Consider the following 18,950-nt stretch of genomic DNA (forward strand, 5'->3'; position numbering starts at 1 on the left):
TTCAGCTGAAACCAACTGTTTGTCTCCTTTCCTTGGTTTCAATTGACAATCATTCCACCTAGCTGCATCTGAAAGAGAGGAGAAATTTATCTTTAGCATATCAGTTAGATTTTCAAGGAGCCTTTATTTCCATTATACACAACACATTCAGATTTACTAGTTTCAAATGTATTCAGTAGCTGTTAAGGTTGTGATAATAACAGAAGCAATAACATCAAGAGGCACAGAAAATATTTCAATCCTGAATATGATCAAGGTATATTTTTCATGAACACATTCAGATATACTAGTTTCAAATGTATTCAGTAGCTGTTAAGGTTGTGATAATAACAGAAGCAATAACATCAAGAGGCACAGAAAATATTTCAATCCTCAATATGATCAAGGTATATTTTTCATGAATTTACTTTCTTTCCCACAAGTCTTCTCAAGGCCCCTATAACTTCCTGATTTCTGAGAGTGTAGATTAATGGGTTTAACATGGGAGTCACACTTCCATAGAAGAGAGAAATTATCTTGTCTACATCTTTTGTGGTCTTAGTTTGGGGGCGGAGATATGAGAACATGAAGGTGCCATAGAATATGGATACTACAGTCAAGTGGGAAGCACATGTGGAGAAAGCCTTCATCCTGCCCCCTGCTGAGTGGATTCTTAGAATTGCCACAATTATGCGCAAATATGAGAAAAGGATAAAGCTAAAGGGACCAAGCAAAGTGACACTCCCAGTGAAGAACATAACCAGCTGGCTCAAGGAAGTATCTGAGCAAACCAGCTTCATAACTGCTTTGACTTCACATGTGAAATGATTCACCAAATTTTTCCCACAAAAGTGAGCTGGAATGGCATAAATGGGAATAGCCCCTAAAAATAAGCCAATTGACCATGTCCCAGCTGCTAACTGAATGCACAGTCTCTTGTTCATGATTAACATGTAATGCAGTGGGCTGGAAATGGCTATAAGTCTGTCATAAGCCATGACAGCCAACAGGAAGCATTCGGTCACTGCTAAGTAGGAACCACTACTCATTTGGAAGTAACACATGGCAAAGGACATGGTGGGTTTGTCCACCAGAAGGTTTGCAATGGCTTGTGGGATTGAAGAAGATGCATAGCAAATGTCAAGGAAGGACAGGTTACTGAGGAAAAAATACATGGGATTGTGAAGCCGAGGATCAGTTGTGGTCACCAAGATTATAATAAAATTTCCCACTACAGTGATAGCATATACAACAATCAGGAAAACAATGAGTCCCATCCTTGTCTTTGGCCGACCAGAATAGCCAATGAGGACAAACTCAGTCAATTCAGTTTCATTTTCTTCTCTCATATCCAGATTCAAATATTATCTGCAATGACATACAAAAAATAAAGAAAGAGAAAGGGACCTCATTTTGTAATATTTGCATGGTATTTTGCTAGAAGGTTAAGGAAAGTATGGTACTGTAATAGTGAGAACAGATTACTGATAAGTTTCTATTGGTTCATTATCAGCTATCAGCAAATCTAAGGAAATGGTGTTGCACACTTGCTTTGGAGAAATTCAAACCCTTTAATGTCTTCTGTGTTGAAGATTCTTGCACTGAGCATAGGGTGGGGTGAGCCTAAAGGATCCCTTTTGGCAAGAAATAGATGAGGAAAAATGAAATCATAATAACTTCCACTATGATCAATTACAAAAATAATACTCAGAAACTTAGACTCTCTCTAATAGAGCAACTTCACTATTACACAGAATTTAAGAATTTTGTGTCCTACATTTAAATAACTGTGAAACAAACATATGCTCATTTTCATGGATAAACCATTTAGAGAAGCAAGGGTGACATTTACTCCTTTCTGAATTTCAAAATAAATGCAATTGTTTCTTGAAAGCTCCTATATTCTTGGCCATCCTTCGGATTTGTCACACTGAGAAAAATACAGGGTTGCAAAAGATAAAGCTGAGTAGAAGAAGCTTCTTCTCTCCCCCCCCCCCCATTTTGCATTCTTCTAAGCAATACAAATTAACCAGATCAGATTGGAGGAACAGTCAGAGTTCCAGATCAAAATTCTCCAAATATTTCTTTAACTGCAATCATTTGTTAAGATGGGGTAATGACAATAAAACTAACATGGCAAAGTATAAAAAACATCTAATACCTTTAAGTGCTTTGGTCTTTCCAAACTTCCTGAATGTCCTTTGTCAGCATTTGGTATTAAACTGAGATGCAGGACTCTTCAAACTGTACTGGAATTCTAGTAAGCCTTCAGTGTATTGGATGAGAAAGACTGAAATCATTCCAATAAAAAGCATGTTGTCAGTTCACTATTCAAAAAAATAAAAATATGGAATATGAAGAAGGATTCATGTTACATGAATCTCTGAAAAATAACGCACTAAAACAGCACAGGATAGCATCTTTATGTATGCTACGCTCTAGATATAGTAGAAACATTTCAGGAGGCATAGATTGCTATTTTGTTCCCACGAAAACTTGGAACTGAAAGAGAAGTCTAAGTGTTTTAGTTAGCTCAATTAGATGGGCAATATTTTAAAACCACTTTCTCCATAATTCTCAGTAGTGGCATAATCCCGGGAGCATCAGTGATTCAGCACTCCTAGGGATGCCGCATAAGAAAAACATAAGATATAGCACAATATACACATCACCATAATAAAATAATCATGATAACAGACCCCTCCCCATTTAACAGGCCATAGATTATTTAAAGAATGGGGGTTAAGAGAAATGCTTTTGCCTGGTGCCTAAAGACATGCAATGATGGGTCCATGTGAGCCTCTCCGAGGGAACATTCCACAGATGGGGAGCCACCACAGAAAAGGCCCATTCTTGTGTTGTCATCCTCAGAACCTCTCAAGGAGCAGGGACATAGAGAAGAGCCTCAGATGACAAGCACAGGATCTGGGTCAGTTTGTATGGGGAGAAGAGGTCTTGAAGATTTTGAAGTCCTGAGCCATGTAAGATATAGTACAGCATTGCACTCTTAACTGGGCCCTGAAACTAGTTGGCAGCCAGTGCAATTTGGCTTAAAGCTTAAACCATCTTGTTCTAATGAGCAACCATTTGGCCATCAATTTTTGCACCAGCTGAAGTTTCTGAACTGAATTCAGAGGCAGACCCATTTATAATGCATTATAGTAATCCAACCTAGAGGTTTACAGAGCACAAAGCACAAATGTTAGGCTGTCCTTGTCCATAGAGCTAAAGCTGATAGAAAGACCTCCATAGCACCAAAGCCTCAGATGATTGTAAAGGATCCAGGAGCAAACCCAAGCCATGTACCTGTTACTTAAGAGGAAGTGTAACCACCTCAAGAGCAGGCAATCTTCCATCCATCTTGTCTAGAGAACCACCCACTAACAGTGTCTCTGTCTTATCTGGATTGAGTTTCACTTTATTGGTTCTCTTCCAGACACCTGTCCAGCCTATCCACTGCCACACCTGTAGATGTAAAGGAAAAATAGAGCTGTGTGTCATCAACACACTCCAAAACTCCGGATGACTCCACCCAGCAGCTTCATATACTGTAGATATTAAGCAACATGGGCGATGGAAATGAACCCTGAGGAACCCAACATTGAAGGCTCCTTGGTGAAAAAATAAAAAAATAAAAATCACCTGCTGAAGATGACCATCCAAATAGGAACAGAACCATTGAAAAGCATGGTCACCCACCCCCAATTTGGATAGCCTCTCAAAGGGAATACAGTAGTTGATGGTACTGAAAGCCACTGATTAACAGGGATACATTGCACCTGTCTCCCGACAGAGGTCAACCAGGGATGTTTCTGTGTCAAAGCCAGGCCACATCCTAGTTGAAATGGATCTAGAAAATGGGTCTCCTCCAAGAGACCTGGAACTTAATCATGACAGAATCATAGTATAAAGAAGGGCATGTTATAAGTTAGTGTGACTTGGAAGTTCAAAAAGAAAGGGAAGAAATTCAGGTCACAACAGGTGTTTAGTCTAAGGCAGCCTTTCTCAACCTGTGGGTCCCCAGGTGTTGTTGGGCTACAACTCCCATCACCCCTAGCTAGCAAGGCCAGAGCTCAGGGATGATGGGAGTTGTAGTCCAAAACATCTGGGGACCCACAGGTTGAGAACCGCTGGTCTAAGGGCTAATCCACACTTACATTTCCTGTTCATCCACCCCCCATCCAGCGTTCTGCCCACAACTGAAGGAGCTTATGATATTGTGAATGAGGTGTTTCCCATTTCTTACCTGAATTTCAAAACTCCAAGGAAAGATATTAAGCTTAGACAAATTATGGTGGAGGCAAGTGTATGAGAGAGTGGGAGAAAGGAGCATGTAAAGGGGACAACATTAACTAGGAGGATAATCACAGGTTTCTATGCAAAGCAGTGTGTGTGTACAAGTGAGTGGTGGGACCATGCCTCTGTCATAGGATACACAACTGACATTTAATGGGATGCTCCATGTCCTTGTCTTCCTGGCTCTTACAATGAAATAATTGCATTGTTGTTTTCTGTTTCTATTACAAAGGGGAAAAGGGGAGAGGGAGGATTCCCCAGCCTAATTCTCCTGCGTGACAACCAAAACATCCAAGTAGAAGTCACTAAGGGACATAGTGACCTGTGATACCTTTATATATATATATAAAAGGGGAAATATTACAAATTGGGTGGGTGAAGAGATGGCATGTCTTCCAGAAGAGATCAAAACCTATGCAGGGCATTCCTGCATATAATGCAGTGCTGAATGGAAAACATAATTGTGAGTATAGAAATTAGAAGGACCTGAGAGCATGAGAAAGCTGAGCCTAGCGTAAATGGATATTTAGTTTGCTTCAGTATGGAGTTCTGCTGCTCAGTGTTCCAGCCAGCCCATGAGCTAGGCTCTCTTGTAGAATTTGAATCTGCCCCATTTTCATCCCACACAACAGAGAGTCAGCATTGCCATCATTGAACATCTTTTTCTGTCATTGGGGTGCTTCCTGTTTTCCTTTTTGATGGTTTCTTTATTTTTTACCTTTTTTCTATTACTACAAATCTGCCCCTCAGCTGTTGGTTTCTGCTCTCTTCACTGTGCAGCGAAATGCTTGTCACAAGACAATGTTTACATTCCACAGTCTGTGCTGTTGGGTTTTCCCACGGGAAAGGGAGACTGGATGTGACGTACACTGGTTTCCTGTTTTTCACTGTTCTTTGCAGTTCAGCGTGTGTTTTTCTCTCCGTGCTTTAGAGGAGAGAGGATGCTTTTCTCTGCTCCGGCAGAGGCAAGATGTTTTTTCTGTAACATACCAGCTTTGAAGTGTAAATAAAGCAATATAGAGTATGTGGCACGTACTCCTCATCCTTCCGCTGTGCACGGGACACTGCATATCAACAACATTTGGTTCCGGGCCCAGAAAAACGCAGTCATCTTAAGAATGGGCTCCAGAAGTCGAATCGGAGTGCCGGCAAAGGATCGGAATGCAGGGGGACAGATCGGAACGGAATCTGCTCTGCGCGTCAAGATGATTGATGAGGTATGTGCTACTGCTCCGGGCAGCCTGCCAGCTTCTAATTAATGGCTTTATGGCTGGACTTTGAACTTTTAAAGCCGTTTGCCGGGCAAAGTTACTATGCGGGGAAATCGAAAGTAACTTTTAAAAGTGCTCTTGGAGTAAAGCAGCTGCAATAGTGACGCAGCATGGATTTAAGGCAGCATAGAGAAAGCACTTTAGAACTTTCCTTTTGAACTTGCCTTTGGAATAAGGTTTGAAGCAGCTGCAGATAAGCAGAGTGGCACAGGCTCACAGGCAGAGGCTGTTTTGAACTTGCCTTTGGAATGAAGCAGCACAGACGCAGCTTGTATAAAGCAGCATGATTTAAAGCAGCAGACATGACGCAGAAGGCTAATGCCAGAGTCATGATGGCCCTTCAGGATGCTTGTGGAATTCCTAAGCTCAATAAGAATAACTATGCGGACTGGGTTCTCTATGCAGAGGCTATTCTGCGGAAAGAGGGTCTGTTTGAAGTTATTACAGACACCCCCCCAGCTCCAGTTACAGATGCATGGGAAGCTAAAGATTCCAAAGCAAGGGGAACTCTTACATTGATAGTATCCCCAGAAGAGCTCTGTCTATTGCGTGATAAGACCTCAGCCAGACAAATTTGGGACGCTTTGAGAGAGGCTCACTTGAGGACAGAACTTGAGGACAGAACCTTCTTGCTGAAGGTGGAGATGTGCGTATACATCTGATGGAGATGCAGAATCTGAGACATAAGCTGCAACAGAGAGGACTCAACTTTCCAGAGGCTGTGTATTCCTTTATGATACTACAATCTTTGGGTTCAGGTTGGGAGTCTGTTGCGACTCAGATTGCTGTACAGCCTACTGCTCAGTTGACAGTGGACTATGTTACTGCCGTGATTCTGAATGAAGCAGACCGGCGGGGTGCTAGCTGCATGGGCAAGGGGGAGACTTCACAGTCGTCATCCCATAGTGCAGTGGAACCACCAGATGGCGCCAAAGCTTTGAAGGCAGTGAAATGCTACTCGTGTGGACGTCTAGGCCATATGAAGAGGGAATGCAAATATCCCAGGGCCAAGACAGAGCATCGCAGCGGAAGCTCATCGCGTGGAAGAGGCCAGAGCAAAGGCAAAGGTCCAGTGTCCAGGACAACGCAGCCCAAGGCAATGGTCTCACGCTTCACTCCAAAGGTTGCAGAGGTCCAGAAGACGTCTAGATCTTTCTTCGTTGTTGATTCAGCGGCAACGCACCACATGTGCAACGATAAGCGACTGTTTGTGTCTTTTACACCTCAGGAAGGTGCGATTCACCAGGCGGATGACCACACAATCCCCAGTAAAGGCTACGGAACTGTTGTTCTTCACAGTTTGGACTTATCGATACAGAATGTGCTTTATGTGCCGGATGCCAAACATAATCTGCTCAGCGTTGGACAGCTGAATGAGCGGAATATTGACGTTTCCTTTAAGAACAAAAGGTGCTTCATCACAAAGAAAAATGATTATGTATTGTATGCTGAATATGTTGATCGTTTATATGTTTTGTATTATGATGATGTTGTGCAGGATGACACTTGTTGCATTGCAGGTACTAACAAAAGTTTGCATGCAGAATGTATTCATGATTTTCACAGGAAATTTGGTCATTTGCATTTTGAGGCAGTATCTAAAATGCCTGCCTTGGTTGAAGGTATGACTATTAAACCCTGCAGGTACCACATGAAGTGCAAGGCATGCGCAGCAAACAAGGTGAAAATGGCTGTGAAAGGTAAGGTGTCTAGTAGGCAAGCTACAGAACCATACCAAATTGTTCATGCTGATTTGGTTGGACCACTAGCGCCCTCTTTGGGAGGAAACAGGTACTTCATGGTTCTCATTGATGCATTTTCCAGGTATATTTATGTGTACAATCTCAAGCAGAAATCAGAGGCTTTTTCTAGGTTCAAGGAATTCTGTGCTTGGTTGGAAAATGTGCATGGTAAGAAGGTAAAGACTCTTTTCAGTGATCGCGGGGGAGAATTCACTTCTCAGCAGTTTGAAGCTTTTCTGACTGAGAAAGGAATTCAACACGATTTGTCTAGTCCTCGCTCGCCATGGCAGAATGGACTTGCGGAATGAGCAAATCAGACATTGCTTCAAGGGTTAAAAACCTTGCTGCATGATGCTAATCTTCCAGAGAGTTATTGGGCCGAAGCTCTCTCATGTTTCACTTACAGTTATAATCGCAGGTTATCTTCAGCGATTGGTTGTACCCCCTATGAGAAGATGTTTGGCAAGAAGCCATACATCAAACACATGAAAATTTTTGGTTCTGACATGTGGGTTCACTCACCACAAAACTCCAAGTTAGACAAGCGTGGATTGCATGGTATCTTTCTAGGTTATCAGAAAGGGTCTTACAGAATAATGATGACTGACTCAAAGGCAATTAAGCTCACAAGAAGTGTTGAGTACAATGCCAAGTGGGGGGAGAATGTGGGAATTTTCCAATGTTATCCTGATGACAGTGATGAGACTGAGGATAGTCAAAAGCAACCACAACAACCCACACCCACTGATGAAGGTTCTGATTCTGAGTCTGAAACTGAATCAGGTGATTCAGAGGATTTCAAGAGTGCGAAAGCCTCTATGCGACCCTCTGAAAGCTCTGATCAGGAATTGGAAGGACCATTGTTCACAATAGGTCACTTTTCTCCCAAGAAGGAAGAGGAGAGTGTTGAAGACCTACGGCTAATTCGCAGGTCACAAAGAGCCACAAAAGGCAGACCTCCAAAGAGATTTGCTGATGAGTTTGCTAAGATAGCAGTAACAGCTGTTAAAAGCTCCAAGAAGGTATTTGAACCTTCAAGTTTCCAAGAAATCCAGGATTTGGATTCAAAGGAAGCTGAGCCATGGTTAAATGCAATGAAGGCTGAGCTTGATTCCTTGGAAAGGAACAAAACATGGGAGCTAGTTCCACTAGTACCAGGAATGAAACTGCTTGGAAGCAAATGGGTCTTCAAAGCGAAGACTGATCAAAATGGCAAGATAGTCAGACACAAAGCCAGATTGGTAGCCAGAGGTTTTGCACAGGTACCAGGTCAAGACTATCACGAGACCTACTCACCCACAGTGAGGTATGAGAGCATTAGGCTTATGCTCAAGCTAGCTGCAGAGGAGAATCTACACATTAGTCACCATGATGTAAATACAGCTTTTCTGTACGGATCTCTAGATGAATCACTTTATATGCTTCCACCTGATGGCGTACAGGTAAAACAGGGATTTGTTTGTGCTCTGAAGAAGTCCCTTTATGGTCTCAAACAAAGTGCACGGTGTTGGCACACAAAACTCACTGAAGTATTGTTTTCTCTAGGTTTTAAGCAAGGGAAAGCTGATCCATGTGTATTTGTCAAAGAGGAGGGGCAAAAGAAACTGTATTGTTTGTTTTATGTTGATGATCTTTTATTCTTTTGGAAAGATGTCACAATGTACAATAACGCCCTAGCTCAACTGAAAGAGCACTTTGACATGAAAGATCTTGGTGAGGTAAACAACTACCTATCTCTAGAAATAGAGAGAGATCAAGATGGTAACATTCTAGTACACCAGTCACGGAAAATTGCTGATGTGTTAAGCAAACTAAACCTGATGGATGCTAACCCTGTAGACACACCGATGACAACAGGTTATCAGGTAGATGACACTGAAGAAGCATTTTCTGACACTACACTGTACAGAAGTGTGCTAGGCAAGCTAAACTTCATTGCCAGATGTTCAAGACCAGACATTGCTGTTAGCTGTAATTTGCTAAGCAGACAAGTCAACAATCCTACTGTTAAGGATTGGAAAGCTCTGAAACGCATAGCGCGGTATTTGAAAGGCACTATGCATTACAGACTGAGATTTAACAATCAGAAGTCTGGTGGTCTTGAGATATTTGCAGATGCAAGTTTTGGAAGTGACACTACAGACAGGAAAAGTACGTCTGGAGTTTGCTATATGTACAATCAGGGTCTATTTGATTGGTCATGCAAGAAGCAAACAACAGTTAGCTTAAGTACTTGTGAAGCTGAACTGAATGCACTGTCTTATTCACTTAAAGATTGTGAATGGTTGTTACAATTGTGCAAAGACATGAAAATTCCTGTCAAATGTCCAATCCAGGTTTACCAGGACAACAAAGCATGTTTGGCTTTGCTGAATTCTGAAGGTTGTAAGCAAAACACGAAGCACTTGCAATTGAAGTTGCAACATGCTAGGGAACGTATTCAAAAGGGACTCGTAACGGTGTCCTATATGCCAGGTAATGAAATTCCTGCTGATGTATTGTCCAAGATTGTATCAAGGGATCAACACTGTACCTATGTGCAGAAGTTGGGTTTGTACTGATATTGTACGAACACGCTGCCCAGTGATGTTCACAGAAAGGGGGAGGATGTTGGTTTCTGCTCTCTTCACTGTGCAGCGAAATGCTTGTCACAAGACAATGTTTACATTCCACAGTCTGTGCTGTTGGGTTTTCCCACGGGAAAGGGAGACTGGATGTGACGTACACTGGTTTCCTGTTTTTCACTGTCCTTTGCAGTTCAGCGTGTGTTTTTCTCTCCGTGCTTTAGAGGAGAGAGGATGCTTTTCTCTGCTCCGGCAGAGGCAAGATGTTTTTTCTGTAACATACCAGCTTTGAAGTGTAAATAAAGCAATATAGAGTATGTGGCACGTACTCCTCATCCTTCCGCTGTGCACGGGACACTGCATATCAACAACATCAGCATGCTGCTGCATCCCCCCCCCCCCCGCTCAGGTAACAATCCTTATGCAGTCAAAATGTCACCACCACAAGAGAGATACCACCAGGCTTGGGGGCACTCCAAAATTTGCAGAAATACAAAAGTCTTGGGAGGGGGAATCACACCCAAATGAATTCACTATTAGTATATATGATGTCAATATGTAAAGTAGCTGTGCTTGTATGTATCTAAAAGCATGAGACATGTGGAAAAGGAAGCAGATAGACTTTCCTAAGATGGAGAGGACAACACTTGTTTCATTCCTGAAGATCAGGCTGATGGACCATAGGAGTAAGGATTCCCTAGATATCTATATGCGTATATAGTTTTAGTTCCATTAATGTTCAATTGTTTTTTCTAATTATTGCTTTTATTATGTTTTTAGTAATTGTTGATTTTATCTTTAAGCTGCCTTGAGTCGGGTCAGTGGAAAAGGCGGGGTATAAATAAACATATAATATTTTTAATAATTATACTAATAACTGACTGGGCCAATCCCAAGCAGAAGGCATTTCCATGTATGCAAATAGAGGCAGGTGCCTCTCATTTCTGTCTTTTCTCCCCTCATTTCTCCCACATTAAATGCTTTTTTGGAGGGTAACTCCAACTCTAAGGAGAAAATTTTCAGAGGCTTAAACTGCAACATATTGGTAGTAAAGCCTCAGTCTATCCGTTGATTTCCATCTGCGGTTTTGGGGAAGATAAAGAACTGGACACAATCCACCAGCCACCTAAACATGGCTATTGGTTTCAATTAATTTAGGTGTACTTAACTCTGTTCCAGTCTTCCCACACTGACAACAGACCTGGTGGCAGCTATTATTTATGTCCCTGCTGTTTCCTCTAGATTAACTCCACATGGCATACCTAACCACATGGAATAGGACCTCAGTCACTGAATTTTTGCTACTCGGATTCTCAGATACCCCTGAAATGCAGCCCTTCCTGTTTGCTTTGTTTTCGATCTTCTACATGGTTACACTTGCCACCAATTTCTTACTTTTGATCACTGTATCAACAGATTGTAGCTTGCACACACCCATGTATTTCTTCCTGGGTAACCTTTCCTTCCTCGAGATCATCTATACATCCAACATTGTTCCCAGGATACTAACCAGTTTGATCTCTGAGGAGAAGACCATTTCTTTTATGGACTGCATGATTCAGTTTTATTTCTTTGGATCACTGGGTGGCACTGAATGCCTTCTCCTATCAGTGATGTCTTATTATCGCTATATCGCCATATGCAACCCTCTCCACTACACAACTGTTATGAACAGCAACATGTGTGTTTGGCTGGCTGCTAGCTCTTGGATCAGTGGCTTTCTGATAACCTTAATTACAGTGTTGCTGATGATAAGCTTGACCTTCTGTGGGCCCAATGAAATTGATCATTTTTTTTGTGATTTCTCTCCACTGCTGAAGCTTGCTTGTTCTGACACGTACCTGTTTGAAAAGACTTCTTTCATTCTTTCTTCCAGTCTAACATTGATCCCATTCCTACTTACGGTTGTGTCTTACACCTATATATTGTCAGCTGTTATCAAACAAGCTTCTGGCACCAGGTCTAAAAAGGCTATTTCCACCTGCTCCACTCACCTCATAGTAGTTACAACTTTCTATGGGACGCTGATTACAATGTATGTGGTTCCTGCTGCTAAACACTCTGTAGACACAAGCAAGATCTTCTCAATCTTCTATACTATTGTGACTCCAATGATTAATCTCCTCATCTATAGCTTGAGGAACAAGAAGGTACGTGAAGCCTTGAAAAGGCTTGTAGATGCAAAACTTGTATTCTGGAAGTAGCAGAAATAGATAAATGTAATGAAGCAGGTCAAGTTTGAACTCTTACTTATCTATTTACGGAAGGAGAAGCAAGCATGTAGGCATCCAGATATTGTTGGACTCCAGCTCCCATCAGCCCCAGCCAGTACTGCTGATGGTAATGGATGATGAGATTTGTAGTCCAGCAATATATGGAGACCTACAGGTTAGCCACCTGCAATTTCCCAGAGCTATTTGCCTATTATGGAGCATATAATGTAACAACTAAATGACAGCAGGCACAGGTAATAATTGAGAGATGTCAGGGAAGTATAGGCAGTGAAATCCAAAGAGAGAAAAGCAGTTGGGGAGAACAAATTGTTCATCAGAATTATGGAACCCAGTAAATGAGTTGGAAATTGAACTGTGGTATGGAGGGGCGGTTTGAATCTGGGGGAGGTGGGAGGAACAGCAAAGAAGCCATACAAGAATCCGAAATAATTGTAGAAATATAGCTCTGCCCCAATCCACAAAAGTCACTTTTGCCACACCCCTATCACAGACCTTTCTCCTCAGTATCATCCATCAAGCCTGCTTTTATCACTCCTTTCCCTAATCTTGTTTGCAAGTAGACTTTGGAGTGGAAATATGATTGCTAGGAAAGAGTGACATGGAAATTAGAACATCCAGCAGAGACTCCCACAGTATTCTGGTTTGAATGTACCTGCCAGTTTAGGAGCTTGCTAATAAGAATGCTTCATCATGGAAGGTGGACAGGGAGAAGGTTACCTGATTATGATATTTGTTCGGGGGGGGGGGGAGATGGTGGCGTAGAAATGATGACTGTATAGAATCACCCAGAAGTGATTCTTAGAACTCCATCAAATCCAGGTACTGCTGCTAATTGTTCCTAGAAAGATTTTGGTCTATCACTTTCACAGGTTTCTGATAGCATATCAGTGTATCTGAAATGTTTTAGAATTATCTCAGTTTTATTGGTGTTTAATATGAATATATTTCCATTAGTAAAGCTATATTATATTTGTATACCTTTATTTATTTATTTATTTATTTATTTATTAACTAACTGTTCCCATTAGTAAACATATTATATTTGGACAGCTCCATCATTTTGCTTTATTATTCTATATACAGAATTATGCATACCTTCTATTTTTAAAATCAGTGCACACTTCACTTACCATTGCATGTTTCATGATACCTTCTTCTGTATAACTTAAATATTTTTAAAATAAACAAAGTAAGAAGCCCCAGTTATTTCAATGAGTAACTCAATGTGTTGAGATTCCTGCATTGCAGAGAGTTGGACTAGATGCTTGAGGTTCCTTTCAACTTTACAATTCTATTATTCTTATAGCCATGTAAATAGACACATAAATGAGAAACTTATATGGAGTGAAATTTGCAGTGTTCTGAATTTTGCAGTGCAGTTCCCACATGAAGAAATGTTGACAAAAATACATACACGTACAGTAAAATTCATGCATTTGTGACATTAACATACAAAAATGCAGTATATTAGGGCACATTATTTTCCAAAAATGTTTCTCTTAGGCAAATATATATACAGACATGATGGATTTTCATGAGGGCTGTTTTATAATGCAAACTGATGTGGACATGTGGTAAATGAATATAATTAAGATTAGAAAAATGAGAAATGGAGAGAAATTGAAATGGACAGATTCATACATCCCAAATGGTGATTTAACATTTTAGCTACTGCAGCACAAGTCATATTTCTTTATGTGCAGTTACCAAATACATTGAACAGGGATGAGAGGATTTCATTCAACTTGGTATTTTTGTTCTTTTGGTCCATTCTTTCCATCTTGTTTCATAGATTCAATTGGGGGAATTTTATTTCCTTTTATGAATGCATCAGGCAAAGTTCCAAACTAAGATTTAAAACTGCCATATCCATTAAAGATCCTCAATGGAAAAGAGGCTCTTCTTAACCTTTTCACTTCATGACATTGTATCGCTGCCCACTATACCTCAAACATATTTTTTCCCATCTCAGAAAAAAAAAAGAAAATCATTTTTCTAATGGCATAAAATTGTAAGGTGCATTTTCAGCAAACCAAACAGCAGGCAAGTAAAGGACTAAAGTCCTTTAGAAAGTTAATTTTCCATTCCAGTTAACATACCTTATTTAATAATTCCATTTGCAAAAGCTGGAAATAAACATTTAAAAATCCATGTGCAGATTTTTGTTAAAGCCACAAGAGGAATGAAACAAATTTGAAGGGGGAGACTCTTTATCAGAATGTATATAGTGCAGTTATAAGAATGTCTCCTGGTAACTGTGTCTGTGTTCAAAATCTTTTCAAAAGGAAGCCAGTTTAGATCATTAGTGGCAATGGAGACCGCCTCTCAGTTCCCTGACTCAACAGTGAACTGGTAGACTAGGATTGAAAAACTTCAGCCCTGGAGGTCTATGGCAACCCTCCAGACATCCATTTTTGGTTGTTGGGATTCTTCCCAGACTACACATCTCCTCAGGGATGTGACCCTTCTATAAGTGTGTTTGCCTGGTTAAAATGTGATCTCAAAATATGATAATGCCTCTTAATTACTTGGATGGAGGATGGACAAATAAGTGGGAATGTCTACAACCCTCTATTTTCAATGGCTGAAATGTAGCCTATGTGCAAAGGTAAAGAACACATCTATTGTTTCATTCAGTTTGGGGTCGGTCCTCCCCATCACTGAAATGTGGCTTAAAAAGATCCACTAGATCTAATGCAGATGAAATTAATATATATCAATGGTGAAGTCCACACATGAAGTCAGTGGTAGTGAGAAGTTTCCCCCTTTGCTCTAAAAAAATTAATAAGTTCTCTGAAACACCTGGAATGATTTTTTAATTGCTTCCTTTACCTCTTTGTTCCTCAAGCTGTACACAAGGGGATTGACTAGTGGGGTGAGCAAAGTGTAGAACAGAGAAAAGAGTTTCTTCAAGTTACTCAGTGAACTGATATTTGGTAAGACATAGACTATCATCAGGGAGCCATAGAAGCAAGCAACCACAGTCAAGTGAGAGGAGCATGTAGAGAATGCTTTTTGTTTACCAGTGGTGGATGGGATTCTTAAAATGCTCTTGATGATGAAAATGTAAGATGTCACAGTTATGATAAAGGGTGCCAGAGTACCTATGGAGGATATAATGAAAGCTGTAGTTTCAACCAGATTGGTATCATTGCATGAAAGTCTTATCATTGGGATCAAATCACAGAAGAAATGATTGATTTTGTTGGGTCCACAGAATTTCAGCTGAGATACCAAAAATATTATGAGACTGATAAACAGTGATCCACTGATCCATGATCCAGCAATAAGCATGATACAAATTCTCCCATTCATGAGCATTACATAATGCAACGGTTTGCAAATGGCTAAGTAACGATCATAAGACATCACTGCTAGAAAGTAACATTCTGTAGTTGCGAGATAACCAAAGAAATACAGCTGGGCAAAGCATCCATTAATAGAAATGGTTCTGTCCCCAGTCAGAAAACTCACTAGCATCCTTGGCATGATGGTTGAGCTGTAGCAAGTCTCCAGGCATGACAGGTTTCCCAGGAAGAAATACATGGGTGTGTGAAGATGCTGATTGAAGACTACTAGAATAATAATGAGAATGTTTCCAGCCATTGTCACAAGGTAGATAGGAAGAAAAAGTATGGAAAATAATGTCTGTAAATCCTCACTATTAAAGTCCAAGAGGATGAATGCCACAGGAGCTGTTTGGTTTTCCTCTTCTGTGTTGACATTCAGTTTCATCTAAGTAATATCAGATAATATTAATGAATATTTAGGTTTGAATATGTGATTGAGAAGTTACAGCCTGTAAGCTGTATTTAGATCAAACATGATGAAATCAATGGGCTTTTTATTATTATATTAACCTTCTATTGTTTTCTCTCCAAGAAGTGCAAGGTAATACACATTCCTCTCCCACCAGCTTCTATCCTCACCTTGTGAGGTTAGGATAAGGGGAAGCAAGGATTTGAAACTGGATTTTCCCAGGCATGATGTTCTAATCACTACTCCATTCTGGATTTCAAGACTAACGTAAGCCCCGTTGATTTAAAAAATCCAGCAGTGGTTTCTGGTGTATATCTATGAAAGTTAAGCAACCCACCATAACTCTTTTTAACTATGTTATGAAACTAAGAATGCTTTACATGTAAGTTCTTTTCTAAAGTTTCTAACAGTGATGGGCCACTATGGCTCTACTTATGTTATTGGACTACAAGTACCATTACTCTTGACCATTGACCGTGATGACAATGTATAGTTAGAGCTGGAGTCCATCTGGTTTGCAGTATTATTATTTTTCAAAAAAAAATGTTGTTCCACTAAAAATCTGTAGCTTGATCATTTTCCTAGGCCTGTTTTACACATACTGAAGTTCTCTCAGGAACTCAGGAAGTTACTAGCCAGCTCATCCTTGCATGCAAAGAGCAGGAACAAAATTTATAGTAAAAAAATATTTGACTAGAAATCCTGTCTACTAAGATGTACATCCTACTGAACTTAGTGTGGCTTGCTCCCAAACATAGTGTTTATAGGATTACAATCATAAAAGGCTGAAAGCTGCTATGTTACCATAGATATAGCAATCTAAAATGTAGATTCCAAAAAGAAGTTATTTAAGTGATGATATCTGGATACCATAATTAGCTTTTCTTTCATATACATGAGTTCAGAACAAGATGCATTATATCAATGAAGAGACATAGGGGACTCCAACAGGCATATTTTAGGGTTTGCAGAACGAATAACAGCTAGATTGCTTTTAGGGCCACTGTGAATGGGGTCAGGTGTGAAATGGCAAGTCCTAAATCTTAAGTCCACTAAGTGGACTGCTGACAAGCCAAAAAGTAACATGTCCCTCTACAATGACAACTTTCAGCTCTGCCTTAGCAGTTGTGGGTGATAGATCCCTCATTACATGATTCCAGTGTACAAGAGACTGGATAGGCCTATTATATTTTCATAATCATTTTCAGATCTTTTACATTAAACTGACAGATTAATGCATTGATCTAAATGGACATTACAAAATCCTAAGCACTTTATTTGGTTTTGTAGCACACCTGCAAATTGGTGCTAAAAGCTTTATTTCCATGGATCCTTACCTTATTACCAGAACACATTAGATGATGAATCCCATAAAGTTCTGGATCAATCTACTTTTCATTGTGGTATTCAGCACACATCTGTTGTCAAATGTAAATTGCATGGATGTCATCCTATTACTGACAATCCCTCAAAACATCCATCTAGAAAATGTCCTTGCATGTTTGACAATTCTCTGTTTATATTGAAAATATGAATGTCTCTTGTTGGTTAATGTAATCCATTGCCAAATATATCTTATATAAAGTTATATAATACACCTTGAAAAGTCTCACTGATAAATGAAAGAAACATTTCAAAATCATTTGGGAAATCATCGACTCCCCCATGATCAGTGGGTTACCTTAATGTTTGCAAATTCTCTGTAGTTTTTTCCCCCTGAGGTCAAGAGCTATGAAGAAATTCACTAGAAAAATAATCCCTGCCAGTAAATCTTGTGTTCAGAGCTCTATATGATTTTGTATATTTTTTCCACTTTTCCTTTATTTTGCAAGTTGCAAATCCATCTACCAACACTGAGATTGCCACTCAACCCAGGTTGTTATAATCAAGACAGTGAATACATTATAGTGTAATGCATGTTAGCAATTCCTGGGAAACATGTCATGTCTGGAGCCTTGCTCATTCTTCTGCTTGCTTTTAATGAACTTCTTCACCATACCTAGCTTTGAGATGAGTCAATCCTCACTTCACTAACTTTGTCTTTTAAGTGCCTAAAGACTCTGCAATGTTTTCCTGAAAATAGACTAACAGGCCTCTGCAAAATTAATTAACACTGAAATGGACACACAGGAAGGTAATTTATTTGTAAATATTTGTTAAACCATCATTTGATGACTGATATATGAACTTTTACTGTGTGCTATAATCAGTGCTTTTTTCTAGGAGTACGCATGGGTACGCATACCCCTAAACATTTTGAACTATAAAATTGTGCTTTTCTTGAGTCAAAATGAGAGTACCCCAAAACATTTTTTTAGGGGGGGGAGTGCAGGCTAGAATATATTCTTTTAAAGCAGGGTGAGGAACCTCAGGCCATGTTTACTCTCTAAGCTCCAGGCACACTTTCCGTCCAGGTCATACCCTTCACTTGTCTTGCTTCATACCCTCCTCCAGTTCTTGGAAGGTCTCCCTGAACTCTAATAAAGCCCCTTGCCTGCTGGATTTGAGAGATGTCCATGAAGAAACATCTGGCATTTATGAAAAAAGTCCCCCCGCTTTAGTTTTAAAAAATGAATAGCCAATGTGGCTGGTACTTAGAACAATAGAAACACAGAAATATAAAGTTGAAAGGGGACCTAATGTTGGATGGTCATCTAATCCAGCCCCCTGCAGTGCAGGAACATTTTGCCCCTTTGTTTGAATGCCAACAGGAAGCTTAACTAAATAACAATTAAAAAGAGACTACTTTCCAGAGTCCTGTGTCCAAAGTGTAGACCCAATACAAAATATATAAAAAGTTTCTTTATTAGACACCAGACACCAGAAACATTCATACTGAGGATATAGAATGGTATCTACTTGATTTCTTATTATGCAGTTTCCCCCATTTCACCCTACATTTCAATGAATTCTATGAAACACCTTGAACACTTTTTTTCTTGGCGTGTGCTTTATGCCATTGTTCTTCAAACTGCAGATAAGGGGTTGACCAAATGGTCTAAGGCATATATTGTGGTTGGAAGAACGCCTCCTGATAGTTGTGTCAGTGTTTAATGTCTTTCCAAATTGAGTATCAACAAGAGCTACAAAACAGACATTTTTCCA

At 40.0% G+C, this 18,950-nt stretch overlaps 2 protein-coding genes across 2 annotated transcripts; both read right to left on the bottom strand.

Moving 5' to 3' along the window:
* Positions 1–395: 395 nt before the first annotated feature.
* On the bottom strand, positions 396–1,328 carry LOC309327529 (olfactory receptor 13H1-like; the record flags this gene model as incomplete). The annotated part of the gene is made up of 1 exon (XM_081836828.1): positions 396–1,328. One exon carries the CDS (start codon positions 1,326–1,328, stop codon positions 396–398), a length of 933 nt encoding a protein of 310 aa, XP_081692954.1.
* Positions 1,329–14,867: 13,539 nt separating this feature from the next.
* On the bottom strand, positions 14,868–15,821 carry LOC309327495 (olfactory receptor 2AP1-like; the record flags this gene model as incomplete). Its single annotated transcript, XM_081836797.1, has 1 exon — positions 14,868–15,821. The coding sequence occupies one exon, from the start codon at positions 15,819–15,821 to the stop codon at positions 14,868–14,870; it is 954 nt and encodes a 317-aa protein (XP_081692923.1).
* Between the last annotated feature and the right edge of the window lie 3,129 nt (positions 15,822–18,950).

This window comes from Podarcis erhardii (genome assembly GCF_964252035.2).
Source record: "Podarcis erhardii genome assembly, chromosome: 13".
NCBI lineage: Eukaryota > Metazoa > Chordata > Lepidosauria > Squamata > Lacertidae > Podarcis > Podarcis erhardii.